This window comes from Thalassophryne amazonica, chromosome 15 (assembly GCF_902500255.1).
Source record: "Thalassophryne amazonica chromosome 15, fThaAma1.1, whole genome shotgun sequence".
Lineage (NCBI taxonomy): Eukaryota > Metazoa > Chordata > Actinopteri > Batrachoidiformes > Batrachoididae > Thalassophryne > Thalassophryne amazonica.
The window spans coordinates 20,204,124-20,223,275 of NC_047117.1; the positions used below are offsets into that span (position 1 = coordinate 20,204,124).

The window sequence follows — 19,152 nt, forward strand, 5'->3', positions numbered from 1 at the left end:
ATGGAAATTCTTCTGGAGGGGGTCTGTTAATGTTCAGCTACAAGAAGACCGCATTAGTGCGGGAATGTGATGCTGCGTCAGATGATTGCAATGAACACAGCTGAACCCTCGGCTGAACATCCCCACACATTCCTCATTCTCCTTCTCTCTTCTTTTCTGTTTTCTGTTTCCCCCAACAGAGTAGTCCTCAAGCTTTCCTTCCGCTGCAGAATTTCAAATCCAAATAAACAACAAAAAATAGTCCTCTGTTGTCACTCCTGTGCATGAGGCTACCTTATCTCATAATTTCACATCTGGGTCTCATAGCAATGCTAAACGTTCTCAACACTTTCTGATGCAACGGTGCATTTCAGTTAATTTTTCAGAAAATCCGGGCTGGGCAGCAAAGCCAATTTGAACCTGAGAGCCAAGCAGAAATTTGCAGTAGCTAGAACCCTGTACGAGACCGGCATATCTTGTTTTTGCCTGCGTTCTTCCTTAAAATGTTTTAATGAAGTCTGAGGTCTAAGTCAACAGGTCAGACTCAGGGCAGTGGTGGTTGGCTGTAGCCAGGGCAACAACAGGTCCATCCCAACCTCCCGAAAGTAGTGCGGAGGATTTCGCGCGTCGGCACGAAGCAGCTCAGGACGCGCAGCAAAAAAACACCTCCGTCTTGGAAGTCTCACTGGACATGTTGTGGCATGTCCAGCTGTTATCTATTTCTCGGATACTCACTCGACTGAAAGCCATCGAAAGTCGTCTGAATCTTCTGAATGGTTTCCAACACAGAGGGTTTTTTTTTTTGCTGCGCGTCCTGAGCTGCTTCATGCCCACGCGTGAAATCCTCCGCACGTCTTTCATTACAAAATCTCCTGTAACAGTGGAATGTGCCGCAAAAGTGCTATGTCCAGCTCTGTTGCCGTTTCTGTGGTAGTCACATGATGTCCCGGATCAACACAGCGTTCAGTTTAGAAATGATCTGGTCGATCCAGCCTGTCGAATGGCCGCTCGGCCCTCCGCCGCTGTGGGCCGTCTTTAAAAAGGTTTTAACAGTCCATAATCCGCGTGACGCCGACAGATATCCAACTGAATCTATCGAATGGTTTCCAACTGCCTGCCTCTAACAGTTTCTGAAAAAAATTTCATGGAGCAAAGCAGCAGTCTCTCAGGAAGTTCTCAGAAAAAGAAATCCGACGAGAGGGGTGGACCAGTGCTCACTCAAAGCCTGCCCACAGGCGAATGACGCAACCGACAGGCGTGAAAAAACTCACGCATGCGCATGAAGGTTCAAGCTTGGCTGATGCAATCACACGTGATTCAAATCCATATAGTTTTTGAAAAAAATAAAAAGGTCCGTTACTTTTTGGACAGACCTCGTAGTGGTCTTGTATATTAGATGAAATCTTTTCATATTGTAGTCTCTGTCTTTTATTCCCACGTAATGATAGAAAGGAGTATTGCAAGAGGGTAAATGGATTATAGTGCAAGGGTAAATGAGCCTTTTGAAATTGTGCATTGCGAAAATGTCAGGCCTTATGTCCTCAAACTGTATATGGGTGGTAAAACCCCTGGACTTTAAACAAATGTGATGGGTAGTATCCTTTTTTTATTGTCATGAGAGAATAAATAGATTTTTCTCTACAATAAGGTTAAAAGGATGCGGGTCAAAGATGAGGCAGTTTTGTGGCTTTATTGTAATTTTGGAACGTGTGATGTCTATTTTCCCACAGTTTCCCTTGTTTTATATCTCATGTGTATAAACACACACAAACCCACCCAAGGTTAATCAACCTTTCTGGTTAATGGCCAGGTTTATCCGACATGTATTCATTTTTCTTTTTGTAAATTTATTTATTTATTTTTGCTTTGCCTGTCACATCTCCTTGAGTCTGTCCAAACAGCCTTACTTACAATATAAATTTGACACCCAGCATTGTTATTTTCTTTATCTTTTTCTATTAGGCAGGGTTCAGTAATAAAACTGTCATCACAACTATTAAGAAGTGACAATTTATGACATTTATGGCTCATACAATTTATTTGTAGACATAAAGAGCATTACTCTGTGGCAAGATACACAACACAATTCCCCCTGCACAAGCTTTTACTGAAGATCACCTATCAGGCTCATTTATATCAGTTGCACACATTTATCATTGGATGAATAAAATGTATTTTTATGCCCTGCTCAGCACTTGCGCCATGCGGCGGGGCATATAGCATCCGGGTTGTCCGTCCGTCCGTCTGTCTGTCCATTTGAAATTTGTTCGCCGCAACATAGCTATTTGGTGGGTACATGCCTTGGAGGAGTACTTCGCGTGGGTTCAAAGGCCATTGACCTTGACCTACTTTTCAAGGTCACCAGTGGCCACAACTGTCTAATCCTTCACCTGAAATTTGTTCGCCGCAATGTACCTTGGCACCTGTTGCCCGCAAAAACTTCATATTTGGTGGGTACATGCCTTGGAGGAGTACTTTGCATGGGTTTGAAGGCCATTGACCTTGACCTACTTTTCAAGGTCACCAATGGTCAGAACTGTCCAGTCCTTCACCACAACGTATGTCGGCAGCTATTGCTCGCAGAAACGACTTATATAGTGGGTACATGCCTTGGAGGAGTACTTTGCATGGGTTCGAAGGGTGGTGACCTTGACCTACTTTTCAAGGTCACCAGTGGTCACAACTGTCAAATCCTTCTCCTGAAATTTGTTCGCCGCACCGTAGCTCAGCACCTATTGCTCGCAGAAACTTCACATTTGGTGGGTACATGCCTTGGAGGAGTACTTCGCATGGGTTTGAAGGGTGGTGACCTTGACCTACTTTTCAAGGTCACCACTGGTCACAACTGTCAAAGCCTTCGCCTGAAATTTGTTCGCCACAATGTACCTTGTCACCTATTGCTCGCAGAAACTTCATATTTGGTGGGTACATGCCTTGGAGGAGTACTTCGCATGGGTTTGAAGGGTGGCGACCTTGACCTACTTTTCAAGGTCACCAGGGGTCACAACTGTCAAATCCTTCTCCTGAAATTTGTTCGCCGCACTGTAGCTCAGCACCTATTGCTCGCAGAAACTACATATATAGTGAGTATATGCCTTGGAGGAGTACTTCGCATGGGTTTGAAGGGTGGTGACCTTGACGTACTTTTCAAGGTCACCAGTGGTTACAACTGTCAAATCCTTCGCCTGAAATTTGTTTGCCACAATGTACCTTGTCACCTATTGCTTGCAGAAACTTCATATTAGGTGGGTACATGCCTTGGAGGAGTACTTCGCATGGGTTTGAAGGGTGGTGACCTTGACCTACTTTTCAAGGTCACCAGTGGTCACAACTGTCAAAGCCTTCGCCTGAAATTTGTTCGCCACAATGTACCTTGTCACCTATTGCTCGCAGAAACTTCATATTTGGTGGGTACATGCCTTGGAGGAGTACTTCGCATGGGTTTGAAGGGTGGTGACCTTGACCTACTTTTCAAGGTCACCAGGGGTCACAACTGTCAAATCCTTCTCCTGAAATTTGTTCGCCGCACTGTAGCTCAGCACCTATTGCTCGCAGAAACTACATATATAGTGAGTATATGCCTTGGAGGAGTACTTCGCATGGGTTTGAAGGGTGGTGACCTTGACGTACTTTTCAAGGTCACCAGTGGTTACAACTGTCAAATCCTTCGCCTGAAATTTGTTCGCCACAATGTACCTTGTCACCTATTGCTTGCAGAAACTTCATATTAGGTGGGTACATGCCTTGGAGGAGTACTTCGCATGGGTTTGAAGGGTGGTGACCTTGACCTACTTTTCAAGGTCACCAGTGGTCACAACTGTCAAATCCTTCGCCTGAAATGTGTTCGCCACAATGTACCTTGTCACCTATTGCTCGCAGAAACATCATATTTGGTGGGTACATGCCTTGGAGGAGTACTTCGCATGGTTTTGAAGTCCAGTGACCTTGACCTACTTTTAAAAGATTACCAATAGTTGCATTTGTTCGAAGGCTACCAACTTTTTATGGTCACTTTAATGGACTACCCGGCAGTGGGGAATAAGTTTCATTACAGTAGAAGTCTTGCGGAAAGCGCTGTAACTAGGTTTAAGGATATGATTCCTTCATTGTTATGTTCTCCAATGCCATATACCAACACAGTGCAGAGTAGCTACCTAAACTCTGTGAGTGAGATAGATTATCTCGTCAATAGTTTTACATCCTCATTGAGCACTACTTTGGATGCTGTAGCTCCTCTGAAAAAGAGAGCCTTAAATAAGAAGTGCCTGACTCCGTGGTATAACTCACAGACTCGCAGCTTAAAGCAGATAACCCGTAAGTTGGAGAGGAAATGGCGTCTCACTAATTTAGAAGATCTTCACTTAGCCTGGAAAAGAGTCTGTTGCTCTATAAAAGAGCCCTCCGTAAAGCTAGGACATCTTACTACTCATCACTAATTGAAGAAAATAAGAACAACCCCAGGTTTCTTTTCAGCACTGTAGCCAGGCTGACAGTCAGAGCTCTATTGAGCCGAGTATTGCTTTAACTTTAACTAGTAATGACTTCATGACTTTCTTTGCTAATAAAATTTTAACTATTAGAGAAAAAATTACTCATAACCATCCCAAAGACATGTCGTTATCTTTGGCTGCTTTCAGTAATGCTGGTATTTGGTTAGACTCTTTCTCTCCGATTGTTCTGAGTTATTTTCATTAGTTACTTCCTCCATACCATCAACATGTCTATTAGACCCCATTCCTACCAGGCTGCTCAAAGAAGCCCTACCATTAATTAATGCTTCAATCTTAAATATGATCAATCTATCTTTATTAGTTGGCTATGTATCACAGGCTTTTAAGGTGGCAGTAATTAAACCATTACTTAAAAAGCCATCACTTGACCCAGCTATCTTGGCTAATTATAGGCCAAACTCCAACCTTCCTTTTCTCTCAAAAATTCTTGAAAGGGTAGCTGTAAAACAGCTAACTGATCATCTGCAGAGGAATGGTCTATTTGAAGAGTTTCAGTCAGGTTTCAGAATTCATCATAGTACAGAAACAGCATTAGTGAAGGTTACAAATGATCTTCTTATGGCCTCAGACAGTGGACTCATCTCTGTGCTTGTCCTGTTAGACCTCAGTGCTGCTTTTGATACTGTTGACCATAAAATTTTATTACATAGATTAGAGCATGCCATAGGTATTAAAGGCACTGCACTGCGATGGTTTGAATCATATTTATCTAATAGATTACAATTTGTTCATGTAAATGGGGAGTCTTCTTCACAGACTAAGGTTAATTATGGAGTTCCACAAGGTTCTGTGCTAGGACCAATTTTATTCACTTTATACATGCTTCCCTTAGGCAGTATTATTAGAAAGCATTGCTTAAATTTTCATTGTTACGCAGATGATACCCAGCTTTATCTATCCATGAAGCCAGAGGACACACACCAATTAGTTAAACTGCAGGAATGTCTTACAGACATAAAGACATGGATGACCTCTAATTTCCTGCTTTTAAATTCAGATAAAACTGAAGTTATTGTACTTGGCCCCACAAATCTTAGAAATATGGTGTCTAACCAGATCCTTACTCTGGATGGCATTACCCTGACCTCTAGTAATACTGTGAGAAATCTTGGAGTCTTTTGTGATCAGGATATATCCTTCAATGCGCATATTAAGCAAATATGTAGGACTGCTTTTTTACATTTGCGCAATATCTCTAAAATTAGAAAGGTCTTGTCTCAGAGTGATGCTGAAAAACTAATTCATGCATTTATTTCCTCTAGGCTGGACTATTGTAATTCATTATTATCAGGTTGTCCTAAAAGTTCCCTGAAAAGCCTTCAGTTAATTCAAAATGCTGCAGCTAGAGTACTGACGGGGACTAGAAGGAGAGAGCATATTTCACCCATATTGGCCTCTCTTCATTGGCTTCCTGTTAATTCTAGAATAGAATTTAAAATTCTTCTTCTTACTTATAAGGTTTTAAATAATCAGGTCCTATCGTATCTTAGGGACCTCTTAGTACCATATCACCCCAATAGAGCGCTTCGCTCTCAGACTGCAGGCTTACTTGTAGTTCCTAGGGTTTGTAAGAGTAGAATGGGAGGCAGAGTCTTCAGCTTTCAGGCTCTTCTCCTGTGGAACCAGCTCCCAATTCGGATCAGGGAGACAGACACCCTCTCCACTTTTAAGATTAGGCTTAAAACTTTCCTTTTTGCTAAAGGTTATAGTTAGGGCTGCATCAGGTGACCCTGAACCATCCCTTAGTTATGCTGCTATAGACTTAGACTGCTGGGGGGTTCCCATGATGCACTGAGTGTTTCTTTCTCTTTTTGCTCTGTATGCACCACTCTGCATTTAATCATTAGTGATTGATCTCTGCTGTCTTCCACAGTATGTCTTTTTCCTGATTCTCTCCCCTCAGCCCCAACCAGTCCCAGCAGAAGACTGCCCCTCCCTGAGCCTGGTTCTGCTGGAGGCTTCTTCCTGTTAAAAGGGAGTTTTTCCTTCCCACTGTCGCCAAGTGCTTGCTCACGGGGTCGTTTTGACCGTTGGGGTTTTTCTGTAATTATTGTATGGCTTTTGCCTTGCAATATAAAGCATTTTGGGGCAACTGTTGTTGTGATTTGGTGCTATATATATTTGATAAACTATAAGGATTTTTTGATGGTGAATCTTAAAAATCTTAAGAGTTCTGTTGTCCTAGAGTCATGTTTTGAGCCATATCGGAGAGGGAAGAGTGATTTTTCACATCCTAGCCATTCTTGGAATCTACTACCCAGCACATCAAAACAAATATTGTATTTGCAGAACCGATACCAGGTATACAGCAGCTACAAGTTAGAAGAAGTCAAACTACAACTAAAATGGTGTGGTGTTACATCTATATATTAAACGCCAAGTGGCCTCTGTGTGTGTGTGTGTGTGTGTGTGTGTGTGTGTGTGTGTGTGTGTGTGTGTGTGTGTGTGTGTGTGTGTGTGTGTGTGTGTGTGTGTAATTTCAATCATGGAGAAACTGGGGACATTTGTCGTTTTGTATGCTTATGTATTTTGAGTCAAGGATGAACACCATGTAAACGGAAAGTTGATAGGACTAATATTTTGGGAGAAATTAGGGATATTAGGTAACAATAGTGAACAATGGACTTTGATGTCACCATTAATCTGTCCCTGGTATCCTGATAAGCTCTGAACAAAGAAAATTTCTCAACCATCCCAGTTGTAAAACATGATGTCAACTAAATAAAATTATTCACAAAACTTTCTCATTTTAACTTCCCGTACTTTCAGTTAAAATCATTATAGAAACTTTGCTTAATTTCGTACCACCCTTGAAAAATGTTAGCTATTTTATAAACACTACCCAATCTAGAACCAGTGGATCCCCACAGGCAATGTGCTAGTTGAACATTAAATTGGGGAAAAGTAAAGAAAAAAATGGTTTTTGGGGGGGGGGTTTAGTTGTTTATGTGGCTCCTGAGCAGGGATAGAACCCACTCGGGGGCTGATGGGTAATTGGAGTTTGAAACCACTGCTCTAAAATGAATTTTATCTTCAGGTCAATTTGGTGTGTGTGTGTGTGTGTGTTGGGGATGTTCCTATAGCACCCGAGGACATCCTGATGGATTTGTCTGGTTCATGTTTGATACAAAGGGTAGTTTATTTACTGAATTGTTGCTGGTTTTCCTCCCTCGGGGATTATCTGCATTTGAAGGCTAGTTGTTGTAACACTTGCTGACAGACATACAGAAGCCTGCGTTTTTGCTTTGACCTTTAATCTACTTGGCTAGCAGCAGCCCTGATACATGATTAATCATCTCTTTTGGAGTCTGCACACAGACAAATTTGAACACATGCATAAAAACTGAAGCTGTTGATGTGTTGCTGGTAGTAAGCCACATTTACAGCTGAGTCTTGTTGCTCATAATTTCACTGACAGTTTTTTCCCCTCTCTGTCTTCACCTCTCCCTTGGCATTTCTCCCCCAGTTGGTTGGCGGCCAGTTTGACCTGGAGATGAACTTCATCATCCAGGAGCTGGACAGCATTGTGTGCATGGTGGAGCTGCTGGACAAGTGTGAGCCCACCTGTCAGGCTGAGGTCTGGAGCATTTTCACGGCCATCTTGAAGAAGAGCGTGCGCAACCTGCAGGCTTGTACTGAAGTGGGTCTCATCCAGCTGGTGCTGCAACGAATATCCACCACTGACAGCATGATTGCAGGTAGAGCCACACTTTGTGGGGAAAACAAAGACATATGCCCTCAAATGAGACTGCGCTGCCCAATATCACCTTCAGAATTATATTTACTGAGAAAAATGGTGACGTGTTCAATACGTACGAGGTCTGTCCGTAAAGTATCGTACCTTTTTATTTTTTTCAAAAACTATATGGATTTCATTCATATGTTTTTATGTCAGACATGCTTGAACCATCGTGCACATGCGTGAGTTTTTCCACGCCTGTCGATGACGTCATTCGCCTGTGAGCACGCCTTGTGGAAGGAGTGGTCCCGCCCCCTCGTCGGATTTTCATTGTCTGGAAATGGCGGAATGAAAAGGACTTTTTTTCCATCAGAATTTTTTCAGAAGCTGTTAGAGACTGGCACCTGGAAACCATTCGAAAAATTTATCTGGCTTTCAGTGAAAATTTTACGGGCTTCACAGAGAATAAGGACTTTAACTACAGGTTTAAGGACCCCTTTAAAGGACGGTCGGTGCGCCGCGCTGCGAGCTGCGACGATGCGGCACAAACCACTGGATCATTTCTAAGCTGATGGCTCTGTGGATACGAGACCATCGTGTGCTCTTTCTCTGGTTATCACAAGACCTGGACATCAGCCATTTTCCGGCAGATTTCACTTTTAACAAGAGATTTTGTCATGGAAAGCCGCGCGGAGGCTTCGTGCGTCACGACCGATTCGCTGATGAAGCGAGACAAAGGAACACCTCCGTTTCGGAGTGTTAGAGGACAAGTTGGGACATGTCTATCTCGGCTTTCAGTGCTTACCAGTCGAGTGAGTATAAAAGAACTTGTGGAGAGCTGGACATGTCCCAACTTGTCCTCTAACACGCCGAAACGGAGGTGTTCCTTTGTCTCGCTTCATCAGCGAATCGGTCGTGACGCGCGAAGCCTCCGCGCGGCTTTCCATGACAAAATCTCTTGTTAAAAGTGAAATCTGCCGGAAAATGGCTGATGTCCAGGTCTTGTGATAACCAGAGAAAGAGCACACGACGGCCTTGTATCCACAGAGCCATCAGCTTAGAAATGATCCAGTGGTTTGTGCCGCATCGTCGCAGCTCGCAGCGCGGCGCACCGACCGTCCTTTAAAGGGGTCCTTAAACCTGTAGTTAAAGTCCTTATTCTCTGTGAAGCCCGTAAAATTTTCACTGAAAGCCAGATAAATTTTTCGAATGGTTTCCAGGTGCCAGTCTCTAACAGCTTCTGAAAAAATTCTGATGGAAAAAAGTCCTTTTCATTCTGCCATTTCCAGACAATGAAAATCCGACGAGGGGGCGGGACCACTCCTTCCACAAGGTGTGCTCACAGGCGAATGACGTCACCGACAGGCGTGGAAAAACTCACGCATGCGCACGAGGGTTCAAGCATGTCTGACGTAAAAACATATGAATGAAATCCATATAGTTTTTGAAAAAAATAAAAAGGTACGATACTTTACGGACAGACCTCGTATTTTACCCACTGTAAATGCAGCCAATTTACTAAAATGGTGACACATTCACCATTGTCAGTTTGTTGACAATGGCAACCAGCACCAAGTGGACCAGTGTTGTAGGTTTGATGATACACTGCCGCAAATAAGGACACATTCCTCTTATACAGAGTTTCTGTTTACGCTGCTGTCCATCTGGACATTAGAACAAATTAATCTTACTGAGTTCAGCTCAGTGAACACTTCTGAGCTAGAACAGTACTGGCCTAGAGGGGTTGTGCAGTGAAGCAAAGCTGATGGAGCCCAACAGTAACAAGGAGGGTGAATGGAGTGGTTTTAGTAAATTTCAGCACCACACAAATCCTGAATCTGACTGAACTCTGGTGGTTGGTGAGGCTCTTGTATGAGATAAAGCAAAAAGATGTTTTACTTACTGAGGCACTGCCATTAGTTTTCTCACCCCAAAAAAACTGAATCTGTTTCCCTCACATAACTGGGCTGGTCTGAAATGCTAGCTGTGTTGGCGAGAGTGCTACAGCTGAACTTTCATATTTGCATGACAAACCTTGTCAGATATAATTTAAGGAAAGTATATATGCACATACTCATTAGTAACGGAGCTTTAGAACTTTAGTCCCTCATTGGCCAGGAACAAATAATGGAAGGTGGTACATAGTAAGGATAATCAGTGTTTTAATTAGGAATCTGCACAAAACTTTTTTTTTGTAACATCTGCCTCCTGTAAGCCTCGACATCATTGTAATATTTAGATCATCCACGTGTAATTAAAGATTTTAGTCATTAAAACCCTAATTGGATGGGATTAGTTTGACACGGAGAGGTGGGGTAATGCAATTAATATCAAAGTTTCTCTGAATGCATCATTTCAGTCATTTTTATGGACTTTGTGCTCTCGTGTTAGTAAAGGCTTGATCACCTTTTGCATTCTGTAAAATAATCCATGTAAGCGACCTCTGGTTATAGTTATCTCATGCAGATAGATATGTCAGTAATCCCTTGTGGAAAAGGACTTTTTGAGTTTATCTCAAGTGAACTCACCAACAGATTTGACATTCATTCATTCTGCATTTTTATAGCACTTTTCCATCTGAATCAGAAACTCAAAGTGCTTTACAACAATGTCTCACATTTACCCATACACACACACATACACACAAGTCAGGGTGCTGCTATGCAAGGTGCTCAACTGCACACCAGGACAAACTGTAGGATTAAGGACCTAGCCCAAGTGCCCTTAGTGATTTTCCGGTCTGGCAGGGTTTGAACAGAGGATCCTCTGGTCACCTCCCCCAAACTCCCCCATACTTTTTAAAAGTAATTTCGGTATAACTTTGCTCACACATATTACGACTATGGAATTAGGTGATTATGTTTTTGTCAACTCTGTGCGTTCCCTCACTGTGCATCTTCAGACCAGCTGCTCTGCTTTAGCATGTTTACAGAGTCCACTGCAAAGCGCACAGCTCTGGGTGCACAAGAATTCAGTTCACTGTTTATACAGTTCACTATTTATACAACACCAAATCACAACATAAGTCACCTCAAGGTGCTTCACGAGAATAATGTCTAACGTTACCCACCCCCTGAGCCAGCAGATTAAAAAAATAAAGCGACACGTTAACACGTTACACAATCACTCTTTGTGTTTGTGTGAGAGGTGTTTGGACCACCTGTTCCGATTTGGCACATGCAGTTTGCACCGCTGCTCTGCACAGACAAAGTGACTGTAGACACACAATAGAAAGCGACTGTAGACAAGAATCCATTCTGTTACAGAGCCGAGAGAGTGCAGAATTGGTAAAAGAACAAAGTGCAGAAGCCTGGTAATTTTATTTTATATATTTTTTAAAAACCGTAAAAGGCAGTGTGTCAGGCCTGTTTCTCAAGTAGCCACTCCCATCTCTCATTTATCCTGAAGTTTTTTTTATTCAGCGTAAACCAACCATAAATACTTCAAATGTCCTCTGGTAAAATTACGTACTTTACTCCACATCCTATATAAAGCTAATTCCATCCAAATAGGGCTAAAGAGAATTGATTACATCACAAGAACCACTGCTTTTTGACTTTGCTGAATACATTTGCTTCTGATGGGAATTCTTGTGAAACCCCGGCTAATTAATCTGTTTCTCACCAGCTTTCACTGAGGCAGTAGCTCAGTCAGGAGTCAACCAAAAACTAAAGGTTTTTTCAGATGTTTCCTCAAACTTGTCTTCAGCTTTGAGTTTCTTCACACCTCAGGGTGCAATATCTTGTCATTCATTCAGTTTTAATGTGCCAGATTTAACTGGTGCGTTTCACCGCTGATGTCTGATGTGGGTGGGTACGTTTGTCTTGCAGACCTGCTGGTGGATATGTTGGGTGTTCTTGCCAGCTACAGCATCACAGTAAAAGAGCTGAAACTTTTCTTCAGCAAGCTCCAAGGGGAGAAAGGTCAATGGGTGAGTCAGATCCATGTTATGGTGATGTGTCTGTCTGATAAGGGACGTGCCAGCAATAGGCCGCGAGGCCAACATCTTCAAGTGAAACCAGGCTGCTGCTCTGCAGTTACTCCAGAGTGGCACTACATTATTGATATTTTCTTTCTCTCTTCATTCTACAGTAGGGAGTTGAAGAATTTTTGTTCCAGAGTTTTGTCTCAAACTCCCTGATAAAACAGATTTTGTTTGTCTGGCTGTCATGAGCTGAAGATGCATGATGTGTAGGGAAGATAAGTTACTCTGTCCTTGCAGAATCAGATTAGTGACACAGAAAAAGGAAAAGGATGAAGTGAGGAAGAGAGGCGCAGCAGCCCATTGATCACTCACACTAATCACATTGTCAAGAAAATAGGGCAGCTTTCTTTTATTCTTTTAAATTTTATCTCACTCTGCCATGACTCTGCAACACTTACAACTGCTGTTTTCCAAATTTAGTCTTTGGGTAATATGAGGTTATGAAGATGATGTGCTAATTGCATAACACAGATGCTCACGTTCTGCAGATGGGGATGTTACAACTTTGTTGAAAATGAGAAAAACATTTCAGGAATTTTTGAAATTCATACGCTGATTAATACAAATTTTTAAAGTGGTTTGTACTTTGCAGTGTAATTCATTCATTCATTGTCTCTGCGATAAAATTGTGTCTCTGAATGTTAACATCTGATGAGAAGCGGTAAATGAAGATTTTAAATGATATTTCTGTTGGTCTGTATTTGATTTGTGGTTGCTTTTATGACGCATCTAAGTGTGCATCTGGACTTCCCGTGTCAGTGTGTGCATGTCTGTAAATGCGTTTTTGGTCATAGGTCTAAAACAGCCTTTTGTGTTTTTGTTCTTTTTGTCAGCCTCATCATGCTGTCAAGCTGTTGTCAGTACTGAAGTACATGGCTCACAGGAATGGGCCTGACTCCTTTTTCAACTTTCCGGGAAAAAATGCGGCTGTGAGTACGCCACGTAATGCCACACAAGTATTCCAGTGCACCAGAAAAATGTTCCCTATGCAATAGATAAAGAACGCGGAGGTGTAAATTTAGACACCATTTAAAATGAAGCACTCTTAAAAGAGAACTGCTTTCAGTACATGGATAGTGAGGGGGGAAATAAAGTCCATTAAATACTCATGGGAGTTTTGAAAGGCAATAATTAAGACTAATTATATCAATCCAGTCCAGTCAAACTCTTCTTTCTTGCCTACACATTATGGTTTTACAAGCCAGATCTGGGAACATGTACTAGTGTTGCCTGTTTCCACACCCACCACACTACGGAACTGTCCTGGGTTCTGGTTGGCAACTACCTACGGAGACAACCGGTCCTTCTTCACCTGCAAAAAGTTGCCATTTCCCTGTTGCATCATGGAGCAGGTAGCTCAGTGAGATAAAGAGTTGGGCTACCAATATTTAGACCTGGGCTGGGTTCACGGTCTCTCTGTCTTTCTGTGCCCTTAAATAAGACACTTCATCTGTGTTGTCTCAGTCCACCCAGCTGTAATCTGGCACCAGCTTTGGCTGGGTAGGTAACCTGTGTCAGACTGTCATCCTGTCCAGGGGGAGTCTTAGCCTCTCTTCCCCTTCACACTATGGGAACTTGGGGCCGATACAGGACTTACTTCTCTCTCTCTCTCTCTCTCTCTCTCTCTCTCTCTCTCTCTCTCTCTCTCTCTCTCTCTCTCTCTCTCGTATGTTTACACACATAATTGGTTTCTGTCATGAAATTGGTGAAAATGATTTTTGTTGGAATTGGACACATTTGATGTTGTGTTGATGTGATGATTAATATCCTAGCTAGATTCATATTGTAATTCTAAGGTGCATATTTTCTCCTGCGGGACTCTATTTCACACAAATGTACATACAAGTTAAGAAATTCTTAGGCTAAAAGTTGTCACTTTTTTTAATGTAAAGTTCTTGAATTCCAAACAAAATGTCAGTGTCAAATTTTTCTTTTTTTTTTAACAGGCTATAGCTATGCCTCCAGTAGCAAGATGGCCATACCAAAATGGATTTACATTTCACACGTGGCTCCGAATGGATCCAATCAACAACATCAATGTGGATAAAGACAAGCCTTACCTGTACTGGTAGGTAACAGAGGAACAACACTTATATGAGTGACCTGCCGCAGCTCATTTGCGTACACGCATTCATACCTGCAGCGTTGCTGCCATGTTTCTGTTGTGGTGCTCAAGGGCGCATTATGGGGTGTTGTGAGTAGAATCTTGGGGGGGGTGGGGGGGGGGGGGATGAATGTACTCCATTTTGGAATAAGGCTGTAAGATAACAAAATGTGGATAAAGTGAATGCATACCTCATGCACCATACGTGAAAAGGCAGAATCCCACAGCTGCATTAAATTTAAGATGTAGTACAAACAGATATAAAAAGTTCTGCATTTTGGCATGTTCAAAACCTAAAACTGTTTTGAAAAAGTGGAGGCTTCAGACTCAGAGGAAATGTGGTTGTGCTTCTCACTGCATCTCTAATCTCCCTGTTCTTTCGTCACTCTCTGACATGAGTAACTATAGCCTTCCAATTATATTTTTAAGGAATAATTTCCTGTCAGAAATATAATTTAACAGACACTGGTTTGAGCGTCAGTGGAAGTGATCATACAGCTGGACGGGCAGCAAGCTGCTTGAGAACATCTGCAATAAAAGCTGCTCTTCAGCATTTTGTCATTTTACCAAGAGATTAATTGTCTTAATCACATACTTGGACCCCATGTTGCTCAGATGGATAATGAAGGGAAGACTTAGTGAAAATTAGAAATGATTGCTGTCTTTTTTCTTCGCAGACCACTTTGAAGGGTTCATGTTTTCTTTTCTCTTCCCCCCCCACTTCCTTCCTATCGTACAGTCATTATAACCCATGTTGACTTTGTGCTCAACATGAAGGTCAGCAACCTCGCCCACAAAATAAAGACTATGTATTTTCCCTTTATTTATTTATTTATTTATTTTTCAGTTTCCGCACCAGTAAGGGTCTGGGTTACTCTGCACACTTTGTGGGTGGCTGTTTGATTGTCACCTCGTTAAAATCCAAGGTGAAAGGATTCCAACACTGTGTGAAGTACGACTTCAAACCACAGAAGGTAAGAGATGGACAAAACAAAAATGCATGGTTTAATACACAATAGGAAAGCAGTTGTACATACACAAAATGGATATTCCTAGATTGGTTTGTGGAAGTAAAGAAACACATGGCAGAATTAGCGTGTTGGCACTCATGATAAATCTAGACCTTGCTGTAAGAAAGAGCTGTCACATCCAATCTTTCTCTGTGGAAAAGCTCAGAGGAATGAGGGTGGTGGGGTGAGAAGGATTATCCAATAATTTTAGAACTCTGCTCCCCCCCAGGCACAAACTGAAGCCGCTGCAGTCAGAAAGATCTTTTGCTGATGGACAATTTGAAGCGTCCTCTTTCCCTTGAGAACAAAAATGTCACCTTGCCTCATGATCAAACCTTGTGAGCTTGGAAAACTCATTTTAGATTATTATATTTTCACTGCATGTTCGTTCAAATCTTGTGTATCAGTGATAATCAGTTTCACTGGTCCTAAGTCTGTTGAGAATACTACTAAATCCAAGTAGGTGTGGTTTTAGTTTGAGGAAACTCGGCTCTGAAACAAAGAAGATTGCCACCATTTGGTTCCTTGCCAGTTTTGGTAGCACTTTAACATTTGTAACCTATACATTAAGGCTTTGTGCATCATTTGTAAAGCATTGTTCATACTTTTATTTATACTTTAATACTATAATTTAGTCATTTTTAAACTGTTATGTTTTGTCTCTGTAAATAAGCCCATCTAAAATGGGTTTATAAACTGATTTTCTATTCTTAATAAATGATGCATTAACATTTGACAAATAATTTTTCCTGTTATTAACCAGTTACTAAACAATTGCTAAGATCAGTTAGAAAGTGAAAGTTCATGATTGACTTTAGATGAGCTCACATAATATACTTGACTAATTACTTGTAACTTCTGAAATAATCATGGTTAGTGTTGCCAACTTGGTGATTTTCTTGCTAAATCTGGTGACTTTCCAAACCCTCTTGATGACTTATTTTCTCAATAGCGACTAGCGACAAATCCAGGTACTTTTCCTGGCATCAGTGGAGACTTTTCTGGTGTTTGGTGACTCATTTCTAGTTTCTGTTCTCACTGACAACTCTTTGCAGCAGCAAAGCCACAGAGCCCTATTGCAAAGCACTGAGCAGAAGGATATTTACAATCCTTCCGCGTTCATACATGCATGCACGATGCCTCCACAGCTGGTCCCGCATTGAATGGCAAACCTGACTCGGACTCCGTCAGCTTTTACCTTGTTTGCTGTGCTGTGACTAATTAGTCTCCAGACCTTGAGAATCCTTGTTATTTTGAGGCGTGATAGTCAATTTTAATGGCAAAATAAACAAACAAACCAACAATCAAGTTTATCTGTAGTTCAATATTATTAAAGTGTTTTTACTCACTTTTTTTTGTCACTTTTTTCAACAAATACATTAACAGTAAAATGAACAGGAAACGAACAAAGGACGAGGCCGCAATAACACTCACAGTAATATTATAAATAGAAATTGATAGAAAAAATATATTGTACAATAACAAAAGTAAAGGCATTCTTTAATATTAATTCTCTTCAAAAAAAACTCCTTATAGAGCATGGCATTTTTATGACAATTGGGAGAGTCTATAAGCTTAATACTGCTTATATATTGTTCAAATTCAGCCAGAAGTCTGCGTAAATTCCTTTTCAATACGCTGCATTTATGAATATGGAATTTACCAAACAATATTAAAACGTTGATAATGTATTCAATGATCTCTCCCACAGCGTTTTTTTTCTACAGCATCTATGACAACATCATACAATGCAAATAATATGCAAATTGATGACGCTATTTAGTGACTTCTGGTGACTTTTAGGACAGCCAGTAGCTGCTTTTCTTCCTGTGGAGTTGGCAGCGCTGATCATGGTTTGTGGGACTGATGTTTGTAAAATATTTATTAACACACTCACTGTTAGTGTCTGTCTAAATCATTACATTTAAAAGGCATAGTCTAAATAATAAGCTTTGTGTGCTCCACACGTTTGAGATTAATTGCAGTTACTGCTGGAATGACTGAGTTTGTGGTTAGAGTGGTTGCTCACATGACCAGCTGTGGTATTGGCAGATAAAGCATCTAATGATGATTTCATGAGTTTCATAATGCTTACAATTCAGTTAAGTCTCTTCATCAAGAAATGAAAAGAGTTACCATGGTATGGTAAATTTGCTTAAGGCAGACCATGCTTAAAAATGGGGGTGGGAAACACACAAAGTCTCCAAGCCAGACTACAGTCTGGATGTCACTGGATGTCTTCTGGCAAATCTGGGTTTAAATTTCATGTTTTCTGCAGCTTGGTTTAGTGAGATTTGCCAAACTGTTTTACACGTTCCATTTCTTAACAACTAATTTAATTGAACTCATGTAATCAAGTGTAGACTTTAGATCTTTTGACTTGTCAAAGAAATAATGAGGGAACATCCATAGAGACAGGTAGAACTGCAGGGCGGACTCATCACTTGACTGTGTGCCACAAAGGAGGCAGCACCACCATCACCGAATGGATCAACTTGCTGAGATCATCACAAGGGTTGCAACATTTTGCAGTGTTGCAACAGACTCAACTGGTTGTTTGTCTGCTTACTGTCATAGTACTTAGTATATCTGGCACTATGTGTAAGAGAGCCTCTGTGCTGCCATGGAAATGACTTATAGCCGTGTCTTTTGTGGTTATTTTAACTGAAGAAAAGCTAGTGACAACAACGTCTGTGATATGTAAAAATATGCTTTTTCTTTTTAGCAAATGCATTTGTTTTTATTGTGAGAATAAATGTATTAAATAAACTTATTTTCACGATTTAAAAACAGAGATAAATTTATGCGGTTTAGATGGTTTGCAATCACTTCTTGCGGTGCAGCTTTCCATGGTAGCACACTTGTGATACATATGGGTTGTAGGGAGTCCATTCTCGAGTTCTTCTAGAATGCACCTGGGAGTTCCTTATCAATGGTGATCATACACAAGAGGTGCTGTAATTCTTAACCTCATTTAAATGCAGTTAACCTCAAACATGGCCATCTCAATTACAGACTCATGTTCATTACTTGTTTTCAACAATAGTATGCTGTGATATCTGGCTAAGTAACAACCTTTTTCAATGTTCAAATTCATGCACATGCACATGTAAATATATAGTATAACAGTTTTCCACTGTCAGTATGCCATTGTTGTTATTTTGTGTTGTTTCAGTGGTATATGGTGACTATCGTTCACATCTACAACCGCTGGAAAAACAGTGAAATTAGCTGCTATGTGAACGGCGAGCTGGCTTCCTACGGAGATATCGCTTGGTTTGTCAACACCAGTGATGTACGTAGCAACAATTCCAAACATTTCTCTGCTGTGTGCAACTCTTTTATTAAGCTACAGTATGTGAATGGGAAGTACTGATGGCTGACTTTAATAAGGAGCCTTTTTCCAAGTCTGTATTTTCTGTGTGTAACTCATACATTCATGTTGCTGTACTGCATGTGATTCATGAATATCCAGCAGTCCTTTGTTTTTGGTCCAAGCCTTTCTGCAAAGTGAAATTTTAAAAGCCAGATATTGCTGCAAGAGATTTAACTGAAAAGTGAAGAGACCTCAAAACCTCCCTGTTATGGCCTTTTCCCTGTTAGATACAGTAAATCTAATCTCAGTCTTTGCTATCAGAGGCCCTCAGGGTGAAATGGTTTAAAGTATGGATAGAAACAATTCCCGTATACGCCCTGGATCTAGCACAAGAATTGTATGAACTCTGGGATAGCCCTCAAATTGCTGTCTGTCATACTGAAAAATGTGGTTCTTAAGATAAATTTAGTTAAAAATGAAAATGTCTGCAGGAAGATGACACATTATCACCTTAGCTGTGCTCACAGTTTGAAGCTGTCATTCATTTGAAAGGCATGAGTTCCCATTT

General features: G+C 41.2%; 1 protein-coding gene across 9 annotated transcripts in view; it reads left to right on the forward strand.

The window, feature by feature from the left end:
- lrba (LPS responsive beige-like anchor protein) overlaps positions 1-19,152 on the forward strand; it is a 395,517-nt gene that overhangs the window by 32,383 nt on the left and 343,982 nt on the right. For all 9 annotated transcript variants that reach the window (XM_034188370.1, XM_034188371.1, XM_034188368.1 and 6 more), the window contains 6 exons: positions 7,957-8,188; positions 12,000-12,100; positions 12,988-13,083; positions 14,101-14,222; positions 15,106-15,232; positions 18,444-18,563. In XM_034188370.1, coding sequence (XP_034044261.1) covers positions 7,957-8,188; positions 12,000-12,100; positions 12,988-13,083; positions 14,101-14,222; positions 15,106-15,232; positions 18,444-18,563 — 798 coding nt within the window. The remainder of the gene's footprint in view (positions 1-7,956; positions 8,189-11,999; positions 12,101-12,987; positions 13,084-14,100; positions 14,223-15,105; positions 15,233-18,443; positions 18,564-19,152) is intronic.